The sequence below is a fragment of the Beta vulgaris genome, chromosome 5 (genome assembly GCF_026745355.1).
Source record: "Beta vulgaris subsp. vulgaris cultivar EL10 chromosome 5, EL10.2, whole genome shotgun sequence".
NCBI classification, from domain to species: Eukaryota; Viridiplantae; Streptophyta; class Magnoliopsida; order Caryophyllales; family Amaranthaceae; genus Beta; species Beta vulgaris.
In genome coordinates, this window is record NC_079206.1 from 54,150,758 (window position 1) to 54,173,723 (window position 22,966).

General features: G+C 35.0%; 2 protein-coding genes and 1 non-coding gene across 3 annotated transcripts; 1 reads left to right on the forward strand and 2 right to left on the reverse strand.

The window, feature by feature from the left end:
- Positions 1-2,663: 2,663 nt before the first annotated feature.
- Positions 2,664-2,735, reverse strand: TRNAT-CGU (transfer RNA threonine (anticodon CGU)). Its single transcript has one exon. It is a non-coding gene; the product is annotated as a tRNA-Thr (tRNA).
- An 11,884-nt stretch (positions 2,736-14,619) lies between these two features.
- On the forward strand, positions 14,620-15,069 carry LOC125497690 (uncharacterized). The gene has a single exon (XM_048645348.1). The coding sequence runs from the start codon at positions 14,620-14,622 to the stop codon at positions 15,067-15,069; it is 450 nt and encodes a 149-aa protein (XP_048501305.1).
- A 1,928-nt stretch (positions 15,070-16,997) lies between these two features.
- On the reverse strand, positions 16,998-19,560 carry LOC104907909 (tetraspanin-2). The gene is made up of 2 exons (XM_010696934.4): positions 18,767-19,560; positions 16,998-17,631 (listed from the first exon to the last, which is right to left on the reverse strand). The coding sequence occupies exons 1-2, from the start codon at positions 19,319-19,321 to the stop codon at positions 17,284-17,286; spliced, it is 903 nt and encodes a 300-aa protein (XP_010695236.2). The 5' UTR covers positions 19,322-19,560; the 3' UTR covers positions 16,998-17,283.
- Positions 19,561-22,966: the final 3,406 nt, after the last annotated feature.

Below are 22,966 nucleotides of genomic sequence, written 5' to 3' on the forward strand. Positions count from 1 at the left end.
ACAGTCGAAACCGCCCCCTCCTCTCCCTCTCCATACCCATGAAACCGCCCCCTTCTCTCTCTCTTTCTAAAAATTCAAAAGCAACGGGAAAGTTTTGAGGGTGAGGGAGGAGAAGAGAGGGGGTGGCAGTGGTTGAGGGGTTGGTTTCGAGGGTTGAGGAGGGGAAGGAGTGGTAATGGTTGGGGGAATAGTTTCGAGGGTCGGGGAGGGGAAGGAAAGGGGTGGCGGTTAGTTGGTTTCGGGGGTCGGGGAGGGGAGGGGAAGGGGTGGCAACAGGGGAGGAGGTGGTTGTAGTAGCTACCAAGGAAGGGAGGGAGGCAAGGCTAGGATGGCAGCAGGAGAGGAGGCTGAGGTGGAATGTGGTTTAAATTAGGTTTTTTTAAAAAAAAAAAGTTAATTGAGTATTTATTAATTAGATTCAAACGTTTTAAAAATTGATTAAATACGAAATTGGATGGAAAAAATCATTAATATTACTTTTTTTTTAAAAATAATAACATAGATTCACCTTGTGTAATCCTATTTCAATAATTCACCATGTAAAATTTTCCAAAATTAAATATCACCACCTAGAATTTTCTCCCCATCTGGCTATCTCCAGCTTCTATTGTCCAATTTCAGACATTAAACCGATGGTCCGTCTTACGGGACGTACAAAGGATAAGTGGCATAATCCACAAGTCAAATTAAAGTAGGTAAAGGCTGAAAGGTTGAAAACTTTGTAACTTCCAACTTAAATTAAATAGTATAGTTGTAAATTTTGTGGACGGTACTGCATGATTAATGTGATGGATGTAGATGTCTAAGATTCACTATATGGAGCTTGATACTCAAAAGTCATACATAATGGCTTAGTTATGTCACAAGGCATAGGAGTAGATCAGCGTAGTATATTTTTCATATATGCCTATATTACCGAGCTAAATTTGGCGTAGTGGTGAGGAAAGAGCCTCCAATCTCAAAGTTAGGTGTTTGATCCGTACTAGGAACACTTTGATAGAGAGTTTCTCGTTATCATTCCTTCACTTTCAAAGTGTACCCGCAAACCCAAAACGAGTTAACTTGCTAGAGATTCTGGTGTAGCAGGGCCCTTCATCTTAACATGTGTTCCCTAAACAAAACAACAAATATATATGCCCATACGATACTAGTATAATAATATAAATCTCTATTATATGAGGTAACACATGGGGGACACCAAAAAATAGAAAAAGGAAAAAAAGAAAGGTTAATTTAGGGCCTGTTCTCCCCAGCTTATTTTCAGTTCAGTTCAGTTCAGTTCAGCTCCAATAAGTTCAGTTCAGTTCAGTTCAGCTCCAATAAGTTCAGTTCAGCTCCAATAAGTTCAGTTCAGTTCAGATCAGTTCAGTTCAATTCAGTTCAGTTCAGCTCTATTCTTTTATAACCATTTTGTTAAATATTATTATTATGTTGGTATAATTATTTTACTAATTACTATTATTATTATTATTATTTAAATATATATCATTACTATTAAGTATTATTATTGTTGTTTCTATATATATATTTTTTTATTATAACTTTACTAATTATTATTACTATTATTATTAGGAGGAACATGGTTTAGGTCAAAGCACAAATAAACCCACTTTTTTTAGCCCATAAACCAATCAAATCGCGTCAAGACGTTTATGATGTAATTTTCGCGGTCCAACCCAATCATTATTTTTATTACTAAATATTTTTATATTATTAAATCTAATTATTAAAACAGTAATATTAATTTACTTCTTTGATATTATTGTTATTATATATCATCGTCAAGTATTAATATATTAATACAAAAATATAAAATAATTATTATTAATTATCATTATTATCATTATTATCATTAATTATTATTATTATTAATTTATGATTATTAATATTATTTATTTATAACTATCATTTAAATATATTCAAAATACTACTATTATTATTATTCATTATTATTACTTATCATTATAATTATTATTTAATATTCATATTATTATTGTTTAAAATATTATTTATATATTAATTACATTCAATTTATTTCAATGTAATTTAATTCAATTCAATTCAGTTCAGTTCAGTTCAGTTCAGTTCAGCTCTGATAAGTTCAGTTCAGCTCCGATAAGTTCAGTTCAGTTCAGTTCAGCTGTTTTATGCCGAAGAGAACAGACCCTTAGAGGTGATCATGGACTGGGTTCGGGTAGGGTCATGTCCAAAAAAATTTGCCCATTGATCGGACCGAGTTCAGGTCTTGTATCTATTAAAGAAATTGTCCATTAGTCGAGCGGGCTCAAAATTGGGACCAAATTTATATACCTGAAGTCCACTATTTCAAGCCAAAATTGGTGTAGGCCGAAATTTAGGGGGAAAAAAAATCATTTTCGGCTTGTCCAAAACCCATCACAAATCCAAAAAATGGATCGGGTCAGGCTGATTTGATCACCTCTAGCTTAACTACCTACTTTCATTAAAAAAAAAAAAGAAAAACTAAGATAACCGTATCTCTATTTCGATTATATATATAAGACAATTTAATATGCTTTGACATACATAATATGCACATAAGATTAGTTTATTTATAACCAAACATGGAAACAAACATTCAAACAAATATAAAAAAAAAACAATTTGAAACGAAGGAAAATTATATTAAAGACAGAAAACTCTAAAGCCCCCGGCGAGGATCGAACTCGCGACCTTTCGCTTACGAAGCGAACGCACTACCACTATGCTACGGAGGCGACTTTGTTGATGTATTTTCCAATTTTCTTAATATTATATTCTAGTACTACTCATTTGGGATGTAACCCATGAATAATACTACTAGAGTGGCGGTCCACTAAACATAATCATTTTCTCAAAGATTTTTTAATTTGATTTAGTTCCACCTATCTAGCCTGTTTTTGTCTTACTAGTTATCTTGTTGGTTGAGAAGTAATAATTCCAACCTCTAGATCCAATGATCAAGCTTTGGTATCTCAGTTTCCACTATCCTAAGTCAAGTACTTCTTCAATCTCTTTAAGTTTGGCCCATATTGTTCTATTGTGTATTTGTGTTGAAGGAAGAATTTTTTTTTTTTTTTAAATTTACATATGTGACCAGATAGATAAAGTGGTCTTCATTGGCCCAAAAAAAAATGGAGTATGTTTAGAAACGACTCAAAATGAAATTAAATTCTAAATTAAGAGCATATATTGGAAGTGGAGGGGTTATAACTTATATCTAGTGGTGAGTCTTAACATTATACTTCTACATCTTAATTTTTTTTACAAATGGTAGCTAGTTGTAGAACTTTCTCTATTCCAAAATTGTTTTATATATCTTTTTGTTCAGATTACAAAAATTAGTATTTCTAATATAAAAAAGGATTATACAATTAAACAATAGAATTGTGTATTGATACCAAAAACATATAACATACCTATAATCAGGTCATATGTTGGGTTTTGATATACAATTGCTTTTACAAATTTACTACCTTTAATAATATACTATTGATTTTGCTGCATATACCACCAAAAATTATTCTGCACATAAAATGTTCAGAATGGTTCTAATTCAAGCCTTTCTCATAGTTAATGATAGATGATAAAATTCTCTTAGATTTAAGATATCTTTTTGTAATTAATATGTTTTCTTATTTTATTGGGTTTTCTTATCATATTAGAACTAACATTATTGTAATCCAATTAATATTGATCAATGACAATTGACGAGTTACACATGTAGCATAGCATCACAAATTCACAACTAGGGTTAGATTTCTAGTTTTTCAAAAAACATTTTACAAAAAAGGTCATCATCATATACACAATAAGGTGGAGATGGTGATCGTGTTTGCCAAAGAAGGTTGAGGAGTAGAGATGGCCACCAGTGCGGGCCAATCCAACTCGTTCAGACCGCCTCTTGGGTCGTGTGGGCTGAGCCAGCAAAAAGTCCGGTCCATCCCAACTCGAACCGTATAATTGGTAGGTGGATTGTGGGCCAAAATTTTTGAGCCAAGCCCACGAAAGCCTGCTATTAAAATCGTTCATCCCAGTCCACGAAAGAGGTCCAACCAAGCCCATGAACCAGACCACCCAACCTAAGTAATTATTCTACCAAATTGTGTATATTTTAATCAAATTGTATAAATTTTAATCAAATTGCATATATTATAATTCAATCAAATTCAAAAATAATGAAACTATTCATTAATATTAATAAGGAAAAATTGACAAAAATAAGCCAACCTTTACCCGGTCTTCCACATTTAAGTCAACCTTTTGAAAATCCAGAAATAATACAACCTTTGCATCATTTAAGCCAAATTTAGGTCAGATTACCTGTAACTTGTTCGTAACCGATGAAAAATATTTTGATTTTTTTCTTTTTTCTTTAATTAATCTCCTCCCTTTTTATTCTAATCTCCTCCCCTTCTCTCTCTCCTCCTCCCACTTTCATTCGACATCACCACCACGTCTTAATCTCCTCTCTTTCTTTGTCTCTTTCCTCCCACTTCATTCACCGACACCACCACCAACCACTGCCATCAATTTATTATCTCTCTTCTACCACAACCACCACCATCACTGACTTCTCCTTTGTAATTTCGGCTTAGTGCAGTGGGTGGAAAATAATGGTTTCGGGCTAGGGGTTTGGGTGGCTATGGTGGATTCCAGATTTGGGTCTGTGTTGGGTTTTGGTGGTTTTGGGCTGGGGTTTGGATGGTTTTCCGGCTGGGGGTTTTAGGCTTTAGGGTGGTTTTGGGATGGTTGACAATGGTGGTGGACAAATTGACAGGGTGGTGGGGCTAGGTTTGGTGCTGGGGGGGCTGGGTTTGTGGTGGGGTTGGGTTAATAGTTGGTGGTGTGACTCGGTTGGTGGTAGGTGGGGTTAGCTTCAACGGTGGTAGGGCTAGGTTAGTGGTGGTGGGGCTGGGTTACATGGTTGGCGGTGGTTGGTGGTGGGGTTGGGTTTATGTTGTGGTAAGTGGTGAGGTTGGGTTAATGGTGTTAATTAATTATGGGAAAAAAAATTAATTACAACAAACCTGCTGCAACCTGTGTTAGCAGGTAACAAGAGTCCCCTGTCCTAATATTGGTTTAAATGATATAAAGGTTGTATTAACTCTGGATTATCAAATGGTGGCTTAAATGTGGAAGATCGGGTAAAGGTTGGCTTATTTTTGTCAATTTTTCCTATTAATAATTGTATATATTTTAATTAATATTAAAGATTTTATGTAACAATAATAAATGATTATATAACTTTGAAAAAAAAATTCTCATGCCGTCCCGCTAGGCCCACGAACCGTTTCTCGAACCGTGAAATCGGTAACACACCGGTATGCGCTAAGATTTTTCAGCCCGTGGACCAACCCACCTAAAATCGTGAATTTCACGGTCCGGTTCTAGGCCGTGAAATCTCAGCTCGGCCCATTAGGATCCACGGACTAGCCCGCACCAGTGGCCATCTCTATTGAGGAGGCAATACTAGGTGTAAAATAGATTTAGGCCAAGAGTTGTGGACCTAGGGAAGCTAAGAATTATGTACATTAAGGGAGCTATGATGTAAGCCGTAAGACTCTATTAACTAAGCTAGCTCATATCTACAAAACTACTCCCTCCGTCTTTTTTTATTTGCTACAAGCACTTTTTCACAAAGACCAAGGAGGGAGTGGGGACCATTGACATAAATGGAATTAACAAAAAAGCAAATAGGTAAATTGTGGGACCTATGTATTATATATGGAAACATTTAAAATCAAGAAGGGAGTGATGGCAAATTTGTAAATAAAGTGTGGGACCTATGTACTATATATGGAAATATTTGCAAATGTAGCAAATAAATTGAAACACCCCTAAATGGCAAAATGTAGCAAATAAAAAAAGACGGAGGGAGTACAACATAGTAAGTAGACATGTTCAATGGGTTAAATCCCAAAAAAATCCCTTGACGCGACCCTAATGTGGAAGAACAATGATGGAAACAAAAGTGAAAACAACGCCGTAACAACCGTGCTGTAGTAAAGCCAAGAATGGCTGAATGCCTTTCTCGGGTTGGAGAAGCTATGATCGAATCAACTATAGGTGCAGATGAATTGATTCAACAATAGTGGAAAAAACCCATTTGATGCGGTCAAAATCGGACTTACTGATGCAATTTTCATCCGCATCAGGTAAGCTTGTAGCAGATCCAAAATATTTACTGATGCGGTTTCCTTAAATGATATTAACTGATGCGATTTTAAGGTAAAACCGCATCGCTAAATAATTTACTGATGCGATTTTACCTAAGAACCGCATCAGATTGTCTAAAGTAATGTAAAAAAATAAGTGTAGAATGTTACAACAACAATGTTACAACAACAACATTTCATTTTCACGGGTTTTGTATCATGTTACAACAACAATGTTACAACAACAACAATAACAAAATTACAAAAATAAAACCAATGAAAAATGTTACAATATTTATATCATTGTCAAAAAAATACAAATAAAACTAATTAAAAAAATTAAAAATAAATCTAGAATATTATTAATAACGCAAATAAATACAAAAAACAACCAAATTAAAAAAACATAAATCTAAGAGAAAATACAAACAAAACAAAAATAAATTACAAATAAAACTAATAACAAAATAAAAATGAAAATAAATTACACATAAAATTAGTAACAGAATAAAAAAGAAAAAAAAATTACAAATAAAATTAATAACATAATTAAAACAAAAATAAATTACAAATAAAATAATAGTAACAGAATATAAATGAATTAAACAAAAATAAAAACGAAATTAAAAAAAATTAATTGAACTAAAATACTAGAAAACGAGAATATAAATGAAAAAGAAGAAGAAATGAAACGATAAAACTAGAGAAATTAAATTAAAAAACAAAGAGAAATTAAACAAAAAATAGAGAAATTAAACGAAATCACTAGTTTCGAAATTAAACAAAAATAAATTGAATGAAAATACTAGAAAACGAGAATATAAATGAAAAAAAAGAAGAAATGAAACGAAAAAACTAAAGAAATTAAACAAAAAAAAAAATAGAGAAATTAGACGAAAAATCACTAGTTTCAGATCTAAATGCGCTTCTCGCTTCTTCCTTGTCGTTTCCTTCTATTTTCTTTATTGGTACTTCTTCCTTCGATTTTCTTTAATGGCGCTTCGTTCTTTGATTTTCTTTAATGGAGCTTGTGGATTCGATTATTTAAGGTTCGATTGTTTCGTTTTTTTCGATTATTGAGGGGTTAGAGTGGTGGCGTGAGAGTTGTGGTGTGAGAGTGGTGGCGTAAGAGTGGAGAGAGAGAGGAGAGTGTATCTGATGAGAGGGAGAGGAGAGTGTATATGATGAGAGAGAGAGAGAGGAGAGTATTAGGGTTAGGAGGAGAGAAGAGTGAGGAGGGGAGTTAGGGTTAGGCGGAGAGAAGAGTGAGGAGGGTATATGTCATAAAGCGTGCGTGGGCCAAGGATTTTGAGCGATTGTGTGTTGGGCCAAGGATTTTGAGAGATTGCGTGCTGGGCCATCCATGTTCAACTTGCTGGGCCAAGGATTTTGAGAGAAAAATAACAAAAATATGATGCGGTCCACAAGAGGACCGTATCAGATTGTCGTCCCAACTTTTCCTCCTATTTTTTATGTTGATTTTCGGATGCGGTTTTTACACTAGCATCTGTTACTAAGGGACATATAAGGTTTTTTCCACTAGTGCAAGAGTCAAGGTTTGTAGCAACTTTTGAAACTAATTGCAATTAATCTGTCAATTTCCCCTCCACAAAGATTTTCGAGTTTTGGCACTGGTTGCAATTTATGTGAATCACATTGCTGAGCTAATAGTGAGACGATGATGAAAATCAATAATCTAACGAACAAACGTCATAACTTAAAAATAAGGCCAGGGTCGGGCCGGGTAGCCCTTGATCCGACCAGTTAACAACGACTTTAGATCCGACTCGACCCTTATATAGTATGGCCTGACCCAACCCGACCCGGACCGTTGAACAGGTCAAACTACAAATAAAAGAAGCTCTCATTTCCATTCCGTATAGCTGCAAAAGACGTATTTTAGCTTTCATCGTCAATCTTTAAAAGAGGAAAGCTGCTAGACCTGGCAATCGGACCAATCGGATTGGATTCGAACCGGACCAATTCAGATCGGACCGTTTTCGGATCAAGTTACATTCGGACTGGGATCGGACCAGATCAGACCGTTTCGGATTGGGTCATCGTTCGGACTATTATTTCGGATCGGAATCGGACCGGACCAATTCAGATCAGACCGTTTTTCGGATCAAGTTACATTCGGACCGCCGGGATCGAACCGGGTCGGATCGTTTCGGATTGGGTCATCGTTCGGACTATTATTTCGGATAGGAATCGGACTATGGTGGAATGAATGGAATACTTATGCCAATCATATATTTTTTATATAAAAAAAGGGTAAGTTTCGGGTATTTCGGATCAAAGCCTAATCGAAACCAATAATTTCAGATCGGTTTACCTTCGGGTCGGATCAGTTTTAGATCGGGTCGGATCAGTTTCGGATCGGGTAAGATTATATCGGATCATTCGGATGAGTTTCGGATCAAGATTATTTCGGATCGGGATTCGGACCGGATCGAGACCGTTTCGGATTCGGATCAAGGTTCGGACCATCTAGTTCGGACCCAGATCGGACCACAGATCGGATATTTCGGATCGGATTTTCGGATCAGGACCAACTTTGCCAGGTCTAAAAGCTGCTGGAGCTTTGGCTGCTCATTAGAGAGGAAAGATATATATTGTTGTGGCTTGGATTATCAGGCCCTGTTCTTTTGGTCTTATTTTCAGTTCAATTTAGCATAGTTTAGTTCAACGTAGTTCAGTTCAGTTCCATCTTATCTAATGTTGTAATTATTATTTTTGTTTCCAATATTACTACTAACATTGTTATTATTATTAATATTATAATTATAATAACGATGAATTTCTTTTTTTAAAACTTTTTATTTTTTTATTTTGTTGATTTTCATTATTTTCATTATTTTTTTATTGATATTATTATTACTATAGTTATTATTATTTATTATTTATTATTATTCTTATTTATTAATTATTATTATTTATTATTATTATTAATATTGATATTATTATTATTTTTATTATTGATAATATTATTATTAATATATTTTTTTATTTATTACTCCTATTATTTATTATTTAATATTAGTTATTAGTTATAATTTATTACTCATTACTCTTTACAGAGATGGTAATGGGTCTTGGATCCGATCCAGACTCGCTAGGACCCGACCTATTTATAAGGGTCTGGGTCCAGAAATTTTAGACCCAATGGGTCCGGGTTGGGTCTGGGTCCCGAAGAACATGGGTCGGGCCTGGACATGGGTCCAACTATGTTAGATCCAGACCCGCCCCGCTGACCCATTTATATATTAGAAACTTTTTTTACCTAAAAGGCTAAACTCTAAGGTTTTATGAGTTGTGATTTTGTGAACTCGTTAGTGTTGTAACTCCATCTAAGACTTGTAACTTTGTAACTTGTAACATTTTAATATTTTGTGAGTTAATTCTTCAAATTTTGTTTAGAGAATGCTTTAACCATGGATACAAAATTCTGTATATATTAGGGCAAAAATTTAAATTACATATATTCAAAAATGTGATGAAAACTTAAAACTAAGAAGGATCCATTTAGGACCCGTGGATCCCTAGATCCAGCGGATTTGGGTTTGGGTCTGAAAATCTAAACCCAACGGATATGGGTCGGGTTTGTGAAAAATAAACGGGTCTGGGTCCAAGTGGACCCACCCCATTGCCATCCCTACTCATTACTCATTACTCATTTTTTATTATTTACTACTCATTATTCATTATTATAATAATTATTATTATTATCATTATTATTATTTATTGATTATTATCGATTGTTATAATAGTAAGTATTGATAATATTATGTTAATACAATTCAGTTTAGCGCAGTTCAATTCAGTTCAGCACAATTTAGTGCCTGAGTCATTAAATAATCTATCATATCCAACACACTGTCATTACATAATCTATCTGCTTCATGTTTTTACCACGAGTATTTTTTTATACATTTTTCTAACATTTGCTTTGCTTGGGGTAATGTTTGGTTCCAAGCTAGGCTTCACTATACATTTGTTTGGACATGTCCTATCGTATGGTCAGAGAAAACTTTTAGTTTATAAACATCTATATGCAACTCTTATCTCTTTGGAATAGATCTGATCCTTTTGTAGATCTTGTCAGCTATTTTAGTTGAGTTTTGATCGTAGTAATGATGTGGAATGAATGACAGAGATCAGTAGATATGTGTCATTGGGCTTTGCTAATTGCTATGGTCATGAGATTAACTCATAGCGGGCCCGCCTGAGCCTATATTTAAACTCTAACAATTTCCCTCGTTTCCCGCATACCATTATACTCCCTCCGTCCCATAATATAGTGCCTATTTCATTTTTGGTGGTCAAACTTTAAAATCTTTGACCGAATATTCTCATTTGTATATATAAAAAAACATATTCATGTAGGATCTTGTTAGATTCGTCTCAATGTGTAGTTTCATAATATCAACTTTTTATATTTTTTATTAATAAGGAATTGAAGATATTAAAGGTCAAAGTTACGTTTTGGAGACCGCGAAAAAAGAAACAAGCACTATATTATGGGACGGAGGGAGTACTATTTAGGATAATGTGTTTTGACTCGATTTTGGAACACTTTGAGTGATCTCTTATTTTGTTTCAAAGTCGAGCCTGAAGTTATTACTTGACAGGCCCATTTGGGAGGACCTTGGAACTTCCCTGACATGTAGATGGTTAGGCCTGTCTGATAGGCTGTCGTACATTTATCAAAGATAAATCCTAGCAAACCTTCTAATAAAATAGTAGGGTCGAATTTATAGAGAGATATTTGTTTTAGTCTGACTTCTAAGGTATGAGAAAACTAGACAGGATCACAAATATAAGAAAGGTCTAAACTAATAGAAATATAAAAATCAAACTAAAAAGATCTAGAGCAATGGTTTACCATGTTCATAATCACAATCTATCAAAATATCATCAATATTTAAATGAATCAGATATCTAGAGCACATGTTAATCCTATGATCGAGTCTTAACATTCTCAAATCAACATATGCAGTACGGTCGCTATCATAATCAGATTTGCTGATTGTAGGTAAGCCTCTAAAATTCGATCTTTCAATTCTAACTCTTATTAGCAAGATTTAATCAAACAATTGATCAGGTTGCAAGATTAATAATAGAAACACTAATCAATCAGAGATATAAATTATCAATCAAGATTCATATCATAAGAACATGGATTCCCAAACCTAGAATATAAACTACTCAATCATGAAATAAATAATAAAATATAAATCTACAAAGAAAAATATAATCAAAGAAATCAATGAAAGAAAGAGAATGAGAATAATAAACTCATGAATTAATGAAGAAAAGAGAAACTAGGATTTGCAACTAAAAACTAGAGAGAAAAAGATGAAGAAAACTAAAACTCAACCTAAAGAATAAAAATAACGTGGGAATGAGAGAGAGAGAAGAGAAAGACGAGTTATTCCTAATCTAAGATAATATTAAATAACCTTATATGACTAAGAAAGTAATGTACAAGATAAGAAAAGTCTCGAATAAATCATTAAATGGGCGGATTAGTGATATGCGCGTATCATAGCAGATTCCAACAGAAACAATGCAATCTTCTGAAAGACATAACTCCTTGACTAGAAGTCTTCTCGAGGCGTGCCACCTATCGTTTCAAAGATCTTCAAGTCTAGTTTCCAAATATGATGGAATTATTCGATTGTAAGAAACACATCAAAATTTAGCTCAAAAGAGTATACATAACTCTTTTGTCACATTTCTTGTAATGATTTCCCACTTTGTTTTCGCTCAAACTCGTACTATGGCATATCCAAACGTCCTTATCATTGTAACTTCCTTCTGCTTATATTTTTCAATTTTAGATAATCATACTCAAAATACGTTCTCAATACCTAAAATTTATCAAAAATAAGAAAATATATCGAACAGGAGTAGAATAACAGAACTTAATATTATGATGCAATAATGAGCCTAAAGATGAATCTGAATGCTCTAAAATGCAACCTAAATACACCTAAAAACTATATATCAATATGACATATCAGTGTGCTCTGACGTCCCTTGTGGGATACCTTGGTTTTCCCTTTTAAGGTTTTCTGACGCACCAACAAATTTTGTAGGCTCATATTTTGGGGAAACAACTGTCAAACTTGACCCTCCTTCTCCAACCTTCCCTTCTAGTTTCGAGCCTTGTAGGTGGTCTACTGTAGGAAATTTGAGTAGGGCTTCTCATCTTCCAGCTTTGATTAGAAGAACATACGGGTGAGTCTGCTACACCCTCTTAATCATTTATAAGAGGAGGACTTCTAAGGCTTCCTCTCAAGGTGCTTATTAGTATGAGAGGCCAAATATGGCTGAGTAGCCTCAAACTTTGGAGAAAGCTTTGGTTGCTTTGTCTTCCCAGGTTGAGGAGCTAATGCAAGCTAATGATCATCTGCCAATTTTTAGAGAGCATATCAATAGGTTGATTCGCATTGTTAAAGAGAAGGATGATCTGCTGGATGACCTTCATCGGCGGATCGGAGGAAAGTGGACTAGATAATTTTCTCTTTTGTAACTATAGTGGCTTTCTGAGTCTGCAAATGTGCAGATTATTTATGTTGTACATCGAATATGAGAAGAATTTTTGATTTGAAATTTGCTATCTATTTGACTCCTTGATTGACTTCTGCTTTGGTGTGGTGACATCTATCCTTACCCCTAGCTCATATGCTTTGCCGTTTTTAACAAAGGGTATGAACTTAAGTTGCATCAGATGTCTTTTAGTCTTCCTGATTATCTTATCAATGTCGTAAATTTGTACCAAATGTCTGCTGGACTTAGCCTCAGTCAGAGCAATTGGCTTTTTGCTAATAAATTTACCTTGCATGTCTTGGCTAGACAAGTTTCTTTCAGTATCAAGGACTTGGGCCAACTTACTTACTTGATGGGTATAAAGAAACTCATACTCCTATTAGCATCATTCTTTCTCAAAAAAAGTTCACTTCTGGACTTTTCAACATCCTTCTACCCTTCTTCCTCTTAACACCAAATTACATCCTGATACTGATCATCCATACTATAATCCAGCCTTGTATAGGTGTTATGTAGGCAAACTAAATTTAGTCACAAATACTAAATCTGACTTAGCCTTTGCGATCCAAACACTTAGCCAATTTATGCATTCTCCTTCTATTTCTCACATCCAAGCCCTCACTCACACTCTCAGATTTGTCAAAGCAACAGTTGGTTAGGGTATAATCCTTAAAGCTATTGATCAATTTACCTTATAAGCCTACAATGATTCTACATAGGTAGCTTAGGCCCTACCACAATGATTCTACCAGGGTAGCTTGGGCCCTACCACTTGGGAGTCAGTCTCTAGCTTTATTGGTTTCACTTGGTAACAGTCCCATCAGTTGGAATTCTAAGAAGCAATGGACTATCTGTAAATCATCCTTTGAAGCTGAATATAGGGCTATGACCCATGCAGTTATTGAAGTTACCTGGTTGGTTAGGCTACTTGATGAATTGGGTGTTTCCAGTCTCATGCCAGTGATCCTACATTGTGATAATCGATCAGCAATTCATATAGCCAAAAACCCATTTTTTTCATGAAAGACCAAACACATTGACATTGATTGTCATTTTACACGATACAAGGTCCTAAAAGGCTTGTTGCAGCTCTCCTACTTACCTACTCAGCATTAATTAGTTGATGTTCTCACCAAAATTCTTCCTTCTTCTCAGCATAATTTATTACTTGGTAAACCATGCATGGTTTCACCTCTAGTGGGGGGGGGGGGTTGGTATAGACCTTCCTGATGTTGGTTTGCCTACAACAACAACATCCAACTTAATTACATCAGCAACATCAAACTTAATCACATCAGCAAGTCCAGCTCAACACAAGGTTATTTGTTATAGTTTCAGAGAAATTTCAACCGAGAAACAGGAAGGAGACATCAATTCTTTTTGTCGTTCTTGACTCGATTGAAATGTAATAATGTAATCTATTTCTTTGTTTCTTTGCCAATTAAAAGAGTTTAATATCAATATGTGCTAGTCACATGGTAAATGTCTAGGTGTATATTATATTTTGTCCTTACTCTTCATAGGATCATGTGATGTATCCTCCTAGGGATTGTGACTCTAAAAGTTTCCTAGTATATAAAGGGAACTAGGTTGTTATGTAAAGATACCAACATAATATATCAGGTGGAGCCGTCATTCTCTGGGCTACCAACCTCAAAATCATTCTCCTACACACATCAATGGCAGTCACATTAACTTAGCATTTCACTTTCTCATTGCATAAAACTCTTCATGGTATCAAAGCTGTGAGAGGTAAGTGAAGATCAATACTCGTTTTTTTTCTCTCTGTAGAAATTACTTAAAAGTTACTGCCTTTGTGTGTTGTATTGTGAAGTTGTTAATCTGTGAAACTCCTCTATCAAAGCTTTTAACTTTGAGCTCCTAAAAAAAAAAACTTCTCTTGATAATCATGGCTGGAGGAGAAAACACAAAAACTACTATCGAGTGTAACAACCCTTTATACCTTCATCCTTCTGATGGTCCAAATACACTCAAAATAGAGCCACAACTTACAGGAGCAGGAGATTACAAAATATCCCTAGCAACAAAAAGAAAGTTGGGATTTGTTACTGGGGCTCTAACTAAGTCCAGTACTGATCCGGTTCTGAAAGAAGCTTGGGAAGCATGTAACAATATGGTTACAGCTTGGCTTCTAAACAACATGACTGAATCTCTAAGGAGGTCAGTTATGTATATGAAGTCAGCCAAAGAGATATGGTTGAGCTTGAGAAACAGGTTTACAGTGAGTAATGGAAACAGAAAGTATAGGCTAAACAAGGCAATATATGAAGTTCAACAAAATGAGAGACCAGTGTCTGAGTATTACACTGAACTCAGGGTTCTTTGTGAAGAGATATAATCTATGAATGACTATCCTCCTATCACAAATGTGAACTCTGAAATCACATCCTATGAAGTGCATCAATTCTATTATGCAAATATGTCTGAATACTATTGATTTCTACAATTACATCCTTAGTGTATGGCCCAGCAGAAGAGGCAAGGGACATACAAAGTTAAGCAAAGTTTTATCCTAAAACTAATTAATAATAGGGAAATTAAACAATCTGTCAAACTTTTTAAACTATTCTTTTGATAATCATCCCACTTTCTCTAATATGGGACAAGTATTTTAATATGCATATGAAAAAATCTTATTGATCTATTAAAATGTTTCAACATAGGAGTTGCTTTGATTTAAATATTGTAGAGTTGTATTATTTAAAAGATAAGTAATCAGAAGTGATGCTGGGTCATAAAGACTTTTGACATTTAATAAAGAACAAAGAATAGAAGTCACTACGCCGATTTTTCAATGACATAATGCACGAACAAAATTATATTAGGTTTTCACACTAATGAGTAATGACTAATGAGAGAGAAATTCCAAGTCATTCACTATTTAGAATTGCATTATTTACTATCCGTTTGGTAATCGTTAATTAATGATGGTAATGGAAATAAATTTTAAGTGTAATATTACAAGAGAATCATCCTTATATACAAATCTCCATGCGTAGGCTATTCAATTTCCAAGTTTGTATTTTTTCTACGCGGGAAAGCAATCTCATACCCTAAGCTTGTGTTTTTTGCACTTTAGGATAAATTAGCATTACCATGAAAATGAACAATGATTTTCTTTACAAATTTACATACAAATTCATTCCAATTTCCGTCATTTATAACCAACTACCAAAAGGGGCGTTACAGTCATGTGATAACCATCTTTTAATCTATATACAAGAATCTAACACTCTATTCCTTGATACTTTGGACCGTCATTCTGTTCAACTTATTTTAACTTATATAAGATCTTATAAGATAAGATAATATAAGATAAGATAAGATAATACTCCCTCCGTCTTTTATTAGTTTACCCACTTTGACTTCTAACACTATTCATCTTTATTACTTTGACCCTCATTTGTGCTTTATATGTAAGAAAAAATATAATCATGTGGGATATTATTTGATTCGTCTCAATATCTAGTTTTGAAATATCAAATTTTTATAATTTTTAGAAATACATAATTAGAGATATTATTACTCAAAGTTTTACATCGACAAACGTGAAAAGTCAAAATGGGTAAACTAATAAAGGACGGAGAGAGTACTCCCTCCGTCTCAAAATATAGTTCCCATTTCCATTTTGGGTGTCCCAAAATATAGTTCCCATTTCCATATTTAGTTCCACATTTTTCCGTAATTTGTCTCGAAAAATCGTGTCCCATCATTTATTTGCTTCTTGAATTTTGTTTTTTCCTTTGTTTATTCAACCAAAATGTTACAATCAATGCTCTTTCACTAATTATCTCCATTCTCTCTCCTAAAATCATCTTTTCCCATACAACATTTATTTAAATAAACAAAAAATCTTTACTATTCCAACTTGCATAAATTACCGTGAAAAAAGGGAAATGGGAACTATATTTTGGGACGGAGGGAGTATAATATAAGATAAGATGTTCTGTTAACTTATATTCACTCATTTCAGAAAAAATAAGATAAGATAAAATAATATAAGATTAGATAAAATCAGATAAGATTTTATAAGATCTTATAAGATAAGATAAGACAAATTAAGTTGAACATAACAGACTCTTCCTTTATTTTTTTAGTTATACACATAAGAGAAAACATAGTCATGTGAGATATAATTGGATTTGTCTCTATACATATTTTTAAAATATCAAGTAATTTTTATTTATACCTAATTAAATATATTATTTTACAAAGTTGATGTTGTCAACCGTGCAGAGAGCAAATTGTAGAACTAAAAAAATAAATAAGAGGAAGTATTTATTTGTTTTTTTAAATCATTGATGTAAATTTTGTCAATCCTGATGAAATTTAAAATATTGATATCTATTACACAAACAATCTAAAAAAAAAACTTACAAAAAAGAGATCTCGCTCATTGATAGACAAGAATTATTGAAATAAAACAAGGATCTTATCACACAACACATACTACGGTTGTCGAAGTATCCATAAGCGCAGAGCATTACCATATGCTATGGGGCCTTAGCTTGCATTGTTTCCCAACCAAACCCAAGAATTCATGTGTTCACAATCACCTATATTTATTGCCAAAAAAACGTCGAAATTTCGATCTCGGAGGACGACTACGGCCTGTTGTACCACTTGAATCAATTGCACCGCAACAGCAGCAGCACACGAGCGAGACGAGTAACAGGCAGACAATAAAGCTGCTAATACCGCCTGCCGTCCAAGTCCCTCTCAAGTCATGGAGGAAACCATCCTTACAGGTTTGACAGTTGAAGCAAAGAGTATTGGGATCATTACTCCATTTGCTACAGTCTGTTTTGTCTGAAATTGTGGCATTAGTTGATGGCCTACTCCAAACACCAGGGCTAGTGTATGTGAAATTGCACTCCTTGGGTGGCTTGCAGCAACCGTTCTATAACAAAGCTATATAATCAATGGAAAGTGCATACAGTTGATTGAAACTGGGGATTAACTGATTAAACAAGCAAGCCAAATAGGCTTTAAACTTGTTCTAGATGTGTAATGAAAGATATCCACAATAAGGGATGGGAATGGAGTAGGACCCGACCTAGATCTGGTTGGACCCAACATATTTATTAGGGCTTGTGTCTAGAATTTTGAGACCCATTGAGTCTAGATCAGATCCAGGTCAGGAATTTAAAATTTTGATTTGGGCCCAAGTCTGATAGATTAAGATCCAGCCCGACCTATATATACCTGGCCCAATTAATAGATAGCACGCACAAATAATTGAAATTCGGGATATAACAAAAGCAACAAGCAAACCAAAGACATTTAAAACTTGTTCGAGCATTGTAATGGAGGATATCCACAATATTTACCTAAACATTTTTAGGTTTTTTTGGTCAAATAAGAGTATGGACCAGAATTCGACCCATTTCAAGGATCTGAGTAAAAAAAATGAGATCTATTGAGTCTAGGTATGATTTGGGTGTGGGTGTTAAAAATTGTGTCCAAATCCGAGTCTCATAGATTCAGACCCGACCCAACCCATACACTCACCATAGACCCTTTTTCTCTTACATATTAAATAGGAAAATATAGTTTGAATTTTTAGTTTTTTACGGAGCGCTTGAGTCAAGTGACTCAAGTCTTCAATCCCTAAACTTCTCATTTTTACATTTCCGACCAAGACTCAAGCCAGTAATGTTTTAATTTAGAATGTTTTGTAGAAAAAGTAGACTAATGTTTTGGTATTTCATTATTTTAATAACTAAAAAACGGGCGTAATCAATTAAAAGAATCATGAAAATTCTTGATAAGTTTAAGACTTATTTTAGACCCGTTTTAGACACAAGATCCGTCAGACCTATTGGATCTGGGTAAAGTTCCAGATTTTTTAGACTCTACAGGACTGGACGGATCTAGGTCCAAATCATAATTTACAGGTCTGGCTGGACCCATCCCAAATCTGACTTATGTCCATACCTATATAAGACCAAATATGTTACTTAAAGAAATTCCCTAAATGTTATATGACTTTCTGAGTTTCAATCAATAAATGAATAGTTGATCACGAAAAATACCTGAATGGAGGTGAAGATCTCGGTTTGGGACTGCTGGTAGAGATGGTCAAGGAACGGTGAACAAACATTGGTATGGTAGACAAGGCAATGTCGAATTTTATGGAAATTGTGGTTGACAACCTTGTTACGGAGCCAATTTGTGGGTATGTAGCTATCAGTATAACTATCAGTGCCAGTATCTGTGACATATATCAGCAAGAAACCAGTGAAGACTAAGAGCATGAAGGAGACAACAACCAACCCACACCCGACATAGTCAAGCAGTCGAAAAAGGGTTCTCTTGTCCTTGTCAAGCTCGTCTTCTTCAGCTTCTTCATCTGTGGACTTGTCCTTTCCTAACAAGAACCACAGAACAAGCTGAGCCAAGGCGAGCAGCAGGAGGAGGACCCCTGTGACAATAAAGGGTATGGTCAGATTGAGCACCCTCTTGTTCTGGCACCCGGAACTCGGCTGGTGAGACAGCCATACCCCGGTCCAGATCACGGGCAGCACCACCAGCACCATCGCAACGAGTTTGAGGGTAGTCCAGTTGTGTCTTGACATAATGTACTCCATTTCAGGGTGTAAGAATTGAGGTAGCTATTAGAGGAGATGTGTAGTATAAATATGGTTTTTTAGAGTGCAAGTGTTGCCCCCAATAAGGAAACCTACTCCTTAGATATGCAACAAAGCTCTCAATAATGCCTTCATGTGTAAACTATTTGTGGTACACTGCAATGGAAGGGAGAAAGGGAGGCTTATTTATTGAAGTTGAAGATCAATTAGTTTTCAGTCAGAAGAATCAATAATGTTTAATAAAAGACTTAGGATGAAGTCCACTTTTTTATATTACGAAGTCAACTTTTGTACAGGAAGTCATTGCTATAAATTATAAAATAGAGATAAAATTATAACTACAACAAAGATAATTAAACATATATTTGTAGAGTGGGAAGGAATCCAATAATATCATTGATGAGGTTATATATATTTATAATACAAGTGGATGAAAGAGATAGGGTTTTGTTGAATTTTGGTTTAAATATAAAGGAAAAAAAAAGTAATTAAGAGACCTTCTACACAAGCGGAACTTCCTAATTATGGTTTATAAATGTGGTATAAAGTAAAACTATTATAATCTTCAATTCTAAAAAAGGAAATTGACTAACGATGTGTTTGGTATTTTTTTGAGTAAAGCAAGGAAGGGAAGGGAAGGGAATGGAAGAGATGAGAAATGAAGGAAAAGGAAAAAAACTAAGGGGGCGTTTGGTTAGGGGTATTTTGGAAAGGGTAAGGGAATCAATTTACTTGATTCCCTAACTTGTTGTTTGTTTGCTCAATTTAATGATTCCCTTTACCCCCACCCCTTACCCCCAAAGTCCTCTACTCTCATTCCCCCCACCCCCCAAGGTTTCACTTACCCTTTCTTGATTCATCATTGATTATATCTTTGACCACCCAACCACCACCACCACTTGACCACCTAATCACCTAACTACCTAACCCAACCACCTAACCCAACCACTATTACCACCCAACCGCCCAACTGCCCAACCACCGAAACCACCACCTGCCCACCAACCGCCCAACCGCCGCCCAACCGGCACCAAAACTGCCAAACCGCCGCCCAACCAAGCTACCCACACACGTGAAAACCACCCACCACTTGAAATCCGCCACAACCACCCACCACCCAAACCACCACCCACCCACAAACCCTAGAAAAATGGAAGAATCGAGAGAAAGGGAGGGGAGAGAAAAGATGCAGCGACGGCAAGGGAAGGGGGAGGATGCGACGACAAGGGGAAAGGGAACGTCGCGTCGGCAAGGGGAGGGGAAACGTTGCGATGGCAAGGGGCTAAGGTGGAATTGACGGGGTTGCAACAACAAGGGTGGTGGTGTGGTGGTCGCGACGGCAACGGGAGGGGTAGCGGCGGCGAAACAAGGGTGGGGAGGGGCGGCGGCGGCACTGGGGTGTGGGGGAGGTGGCGGGGGAAATCAAGAGAGGGGGGATATGGTGGTGTTAGGGTGGAAGAAGAAGAAAGAAGAAAGAGGAAAGACAATGTACTAAGCAAACAACACATTAAATCTAAGGGTTTTGGTTTCCTTTCCTCATCTACCCCTTTCTTGATTCCATTCCCTTTACCCCTTTACAACCAAACGCCCCCTAAACTTTATGATGTTTGGTTAATAAGAAGGAAAGGAAAGAAATCTTATGTTTGGAAGAACAGAAAGAAAAAGAACAACACGTCACATCTGATTTACATACTCGGTAAAGACATGAAACAAAAGAAAGTGGCATTACTCAAAACAAGAAAGCTAAAGGCGCCAGTCCAACTCCCATTTATGTTGTATGTCAACAAAGATGGAGTGGGAGCATTACAACTTCTTCTATATCTTATGTTCTAAAACAAAATTACTGAAGATAGAAATAAGTCATAAAACTTAGACAAATAGTCCATAAAATATTGCAGAAAAATGTTTGAATTTTAAATACTCATAAAACTTGTTAAATAAATACACCATCCTCTTCCATCATCTGATTGAGAAATGCTTTGCTAGCATTCTTTGGACAACCAAAGAATTCTCTCACCCTCGTGTTATTAACGTTCAAAAATCTATAAGCTTTGAATTGTTTGCTTTCTTCAATTCTTATGCTCACAATTTCTTCATAGATTTCATCACTTGAGTAAACTCGTTGGCGAATTTGCTTCAAAATAGAATCACAATCTCTTATGGCATCAACAACACTATCAAGTCATTGCTTTAAGATTTTGATTTCATAGCCTTCCTCAAAAAAAAAAAAAAAAAACTGATAATAGAAGACATATTTTTGTATATGATTATGGAGCTATGGATAAACGTGAGTTGAGAGAAGAGAAAAAGGTTATTATATACTGTATAACTTTTGGAGGGAGAATTATGTGGGAAGGAAAAAATAACGTAACAGATGGAAGTAAAATTTGGGAAAAGATAAATCAATTTTTAATTAATTATCTCTTTGCTCTCAAATTCCTCCAATTTTGGGAGAAAAGATAAGGGAAGATTTATAAGGTTTTCTTTCATCTCACTTCCTTTCCTTTTCCTTTCCTATTAAATCCCTTCTTATTTTTTTTATCAAACATAGGAAAGTCTTTTTTTTCTTTCCACTTCCTTTCTTTTCCATCCAATTACTCTATACCAAACACAGTGTAGGTGGCCACTAAGGGAAGTACAATTTGGAGGAAGGCTATGAAATCAAAATCTTAAGCAATGACTTGATAGTGTTGTTGATGCCATAAGGGAAGGTGATTCTATTTTGAAGCAAATTCGCCAACGAGTTTACTCAAGTGATGAAATCTATGAAGAAATTGTGAGCATAGGAATTGATTGAAGAAAGCAAACAATTCAAAACTTATAGATTTTCGAATGCTAATGACACGAGGGTGAGAGAATTCTTTGGTTGTCCAACATAACGAATGTTCGCAAAGCATTTCTCATTCAGATGATGAAATAGGATGATGTATTTATTTAACAAGTTTTATGATTATTTAAACTTCAAATATTTTTCTGCAATGTTTATTTTATGGACTATTTGTCTAAATATTATGACTTATTTCTATCTTTAATAATTTTATTTTAGAACATAAGATATAGAAGAAATTGTACGGCTCCCACTCCATCTTTGTTGACATACAAAGAAATGGGAGTTGGACTGACAGCCTTTAGCTTTCTTGGTTTGAGTAATGTCAAACATCAGTTAAAGTTTAGTTTTTTTTCCAATCCCTTCCTTTCTCATCTCTTCTATTCCCTTCCTTGACTCAAAAAATAACAAACACACGGTTAATATCACGGTGTATTTTATACCTGTATAAACCAATACACCCACCATACCTCTTCATCCCTTTCCCTCTCGTTCCCTCCTTTCTTCCGCCATTGAAGACTTCGACCATTGTGAAACAATTTTTTTAAAATTTTATACCTTATTTCTTGCTGCAAAATTTCAAATCCAACACCAAAAGTACAGATCATAACTGATACATCAAAATAAACTCATATAAATCAATGAAAATATAAGTGAAAACATAAACAACCGAGACATTAAGGAACATAGTCCATATAAAAACACCATAAAGTACAGAAATTGCGAGAAAAGAATGAGAAAAAGGAAAAAAATCTTACTTGCTTGAACTTCTTGAATCCGCATTATCGTTTGCAGCTCCAGTATCATGCCTTCCTTTT

Coding starts and splice junctions, on each gene's coding strand:
- LOC104907909 (XM_010696934.4), bottom strand. CDS start 19,321: ATGGAGTACATTATGTCAAGACACAACTGGACTACCCTCAAACTCGTT. Junction 17,632..18,766: donor AGATCTTCACCTCCATTCAG/GTATTTTTCGTG, acceptor GCTTTGTTATAG/AACGGTTGCTGCAAGCCACC.
- LOC125497690 (XM_048645348.1), top strand. CDS start 14,620: ATGGCTGGAGGAGAAAACACAAAAACTACTATCGAGTGTAACAACCCT.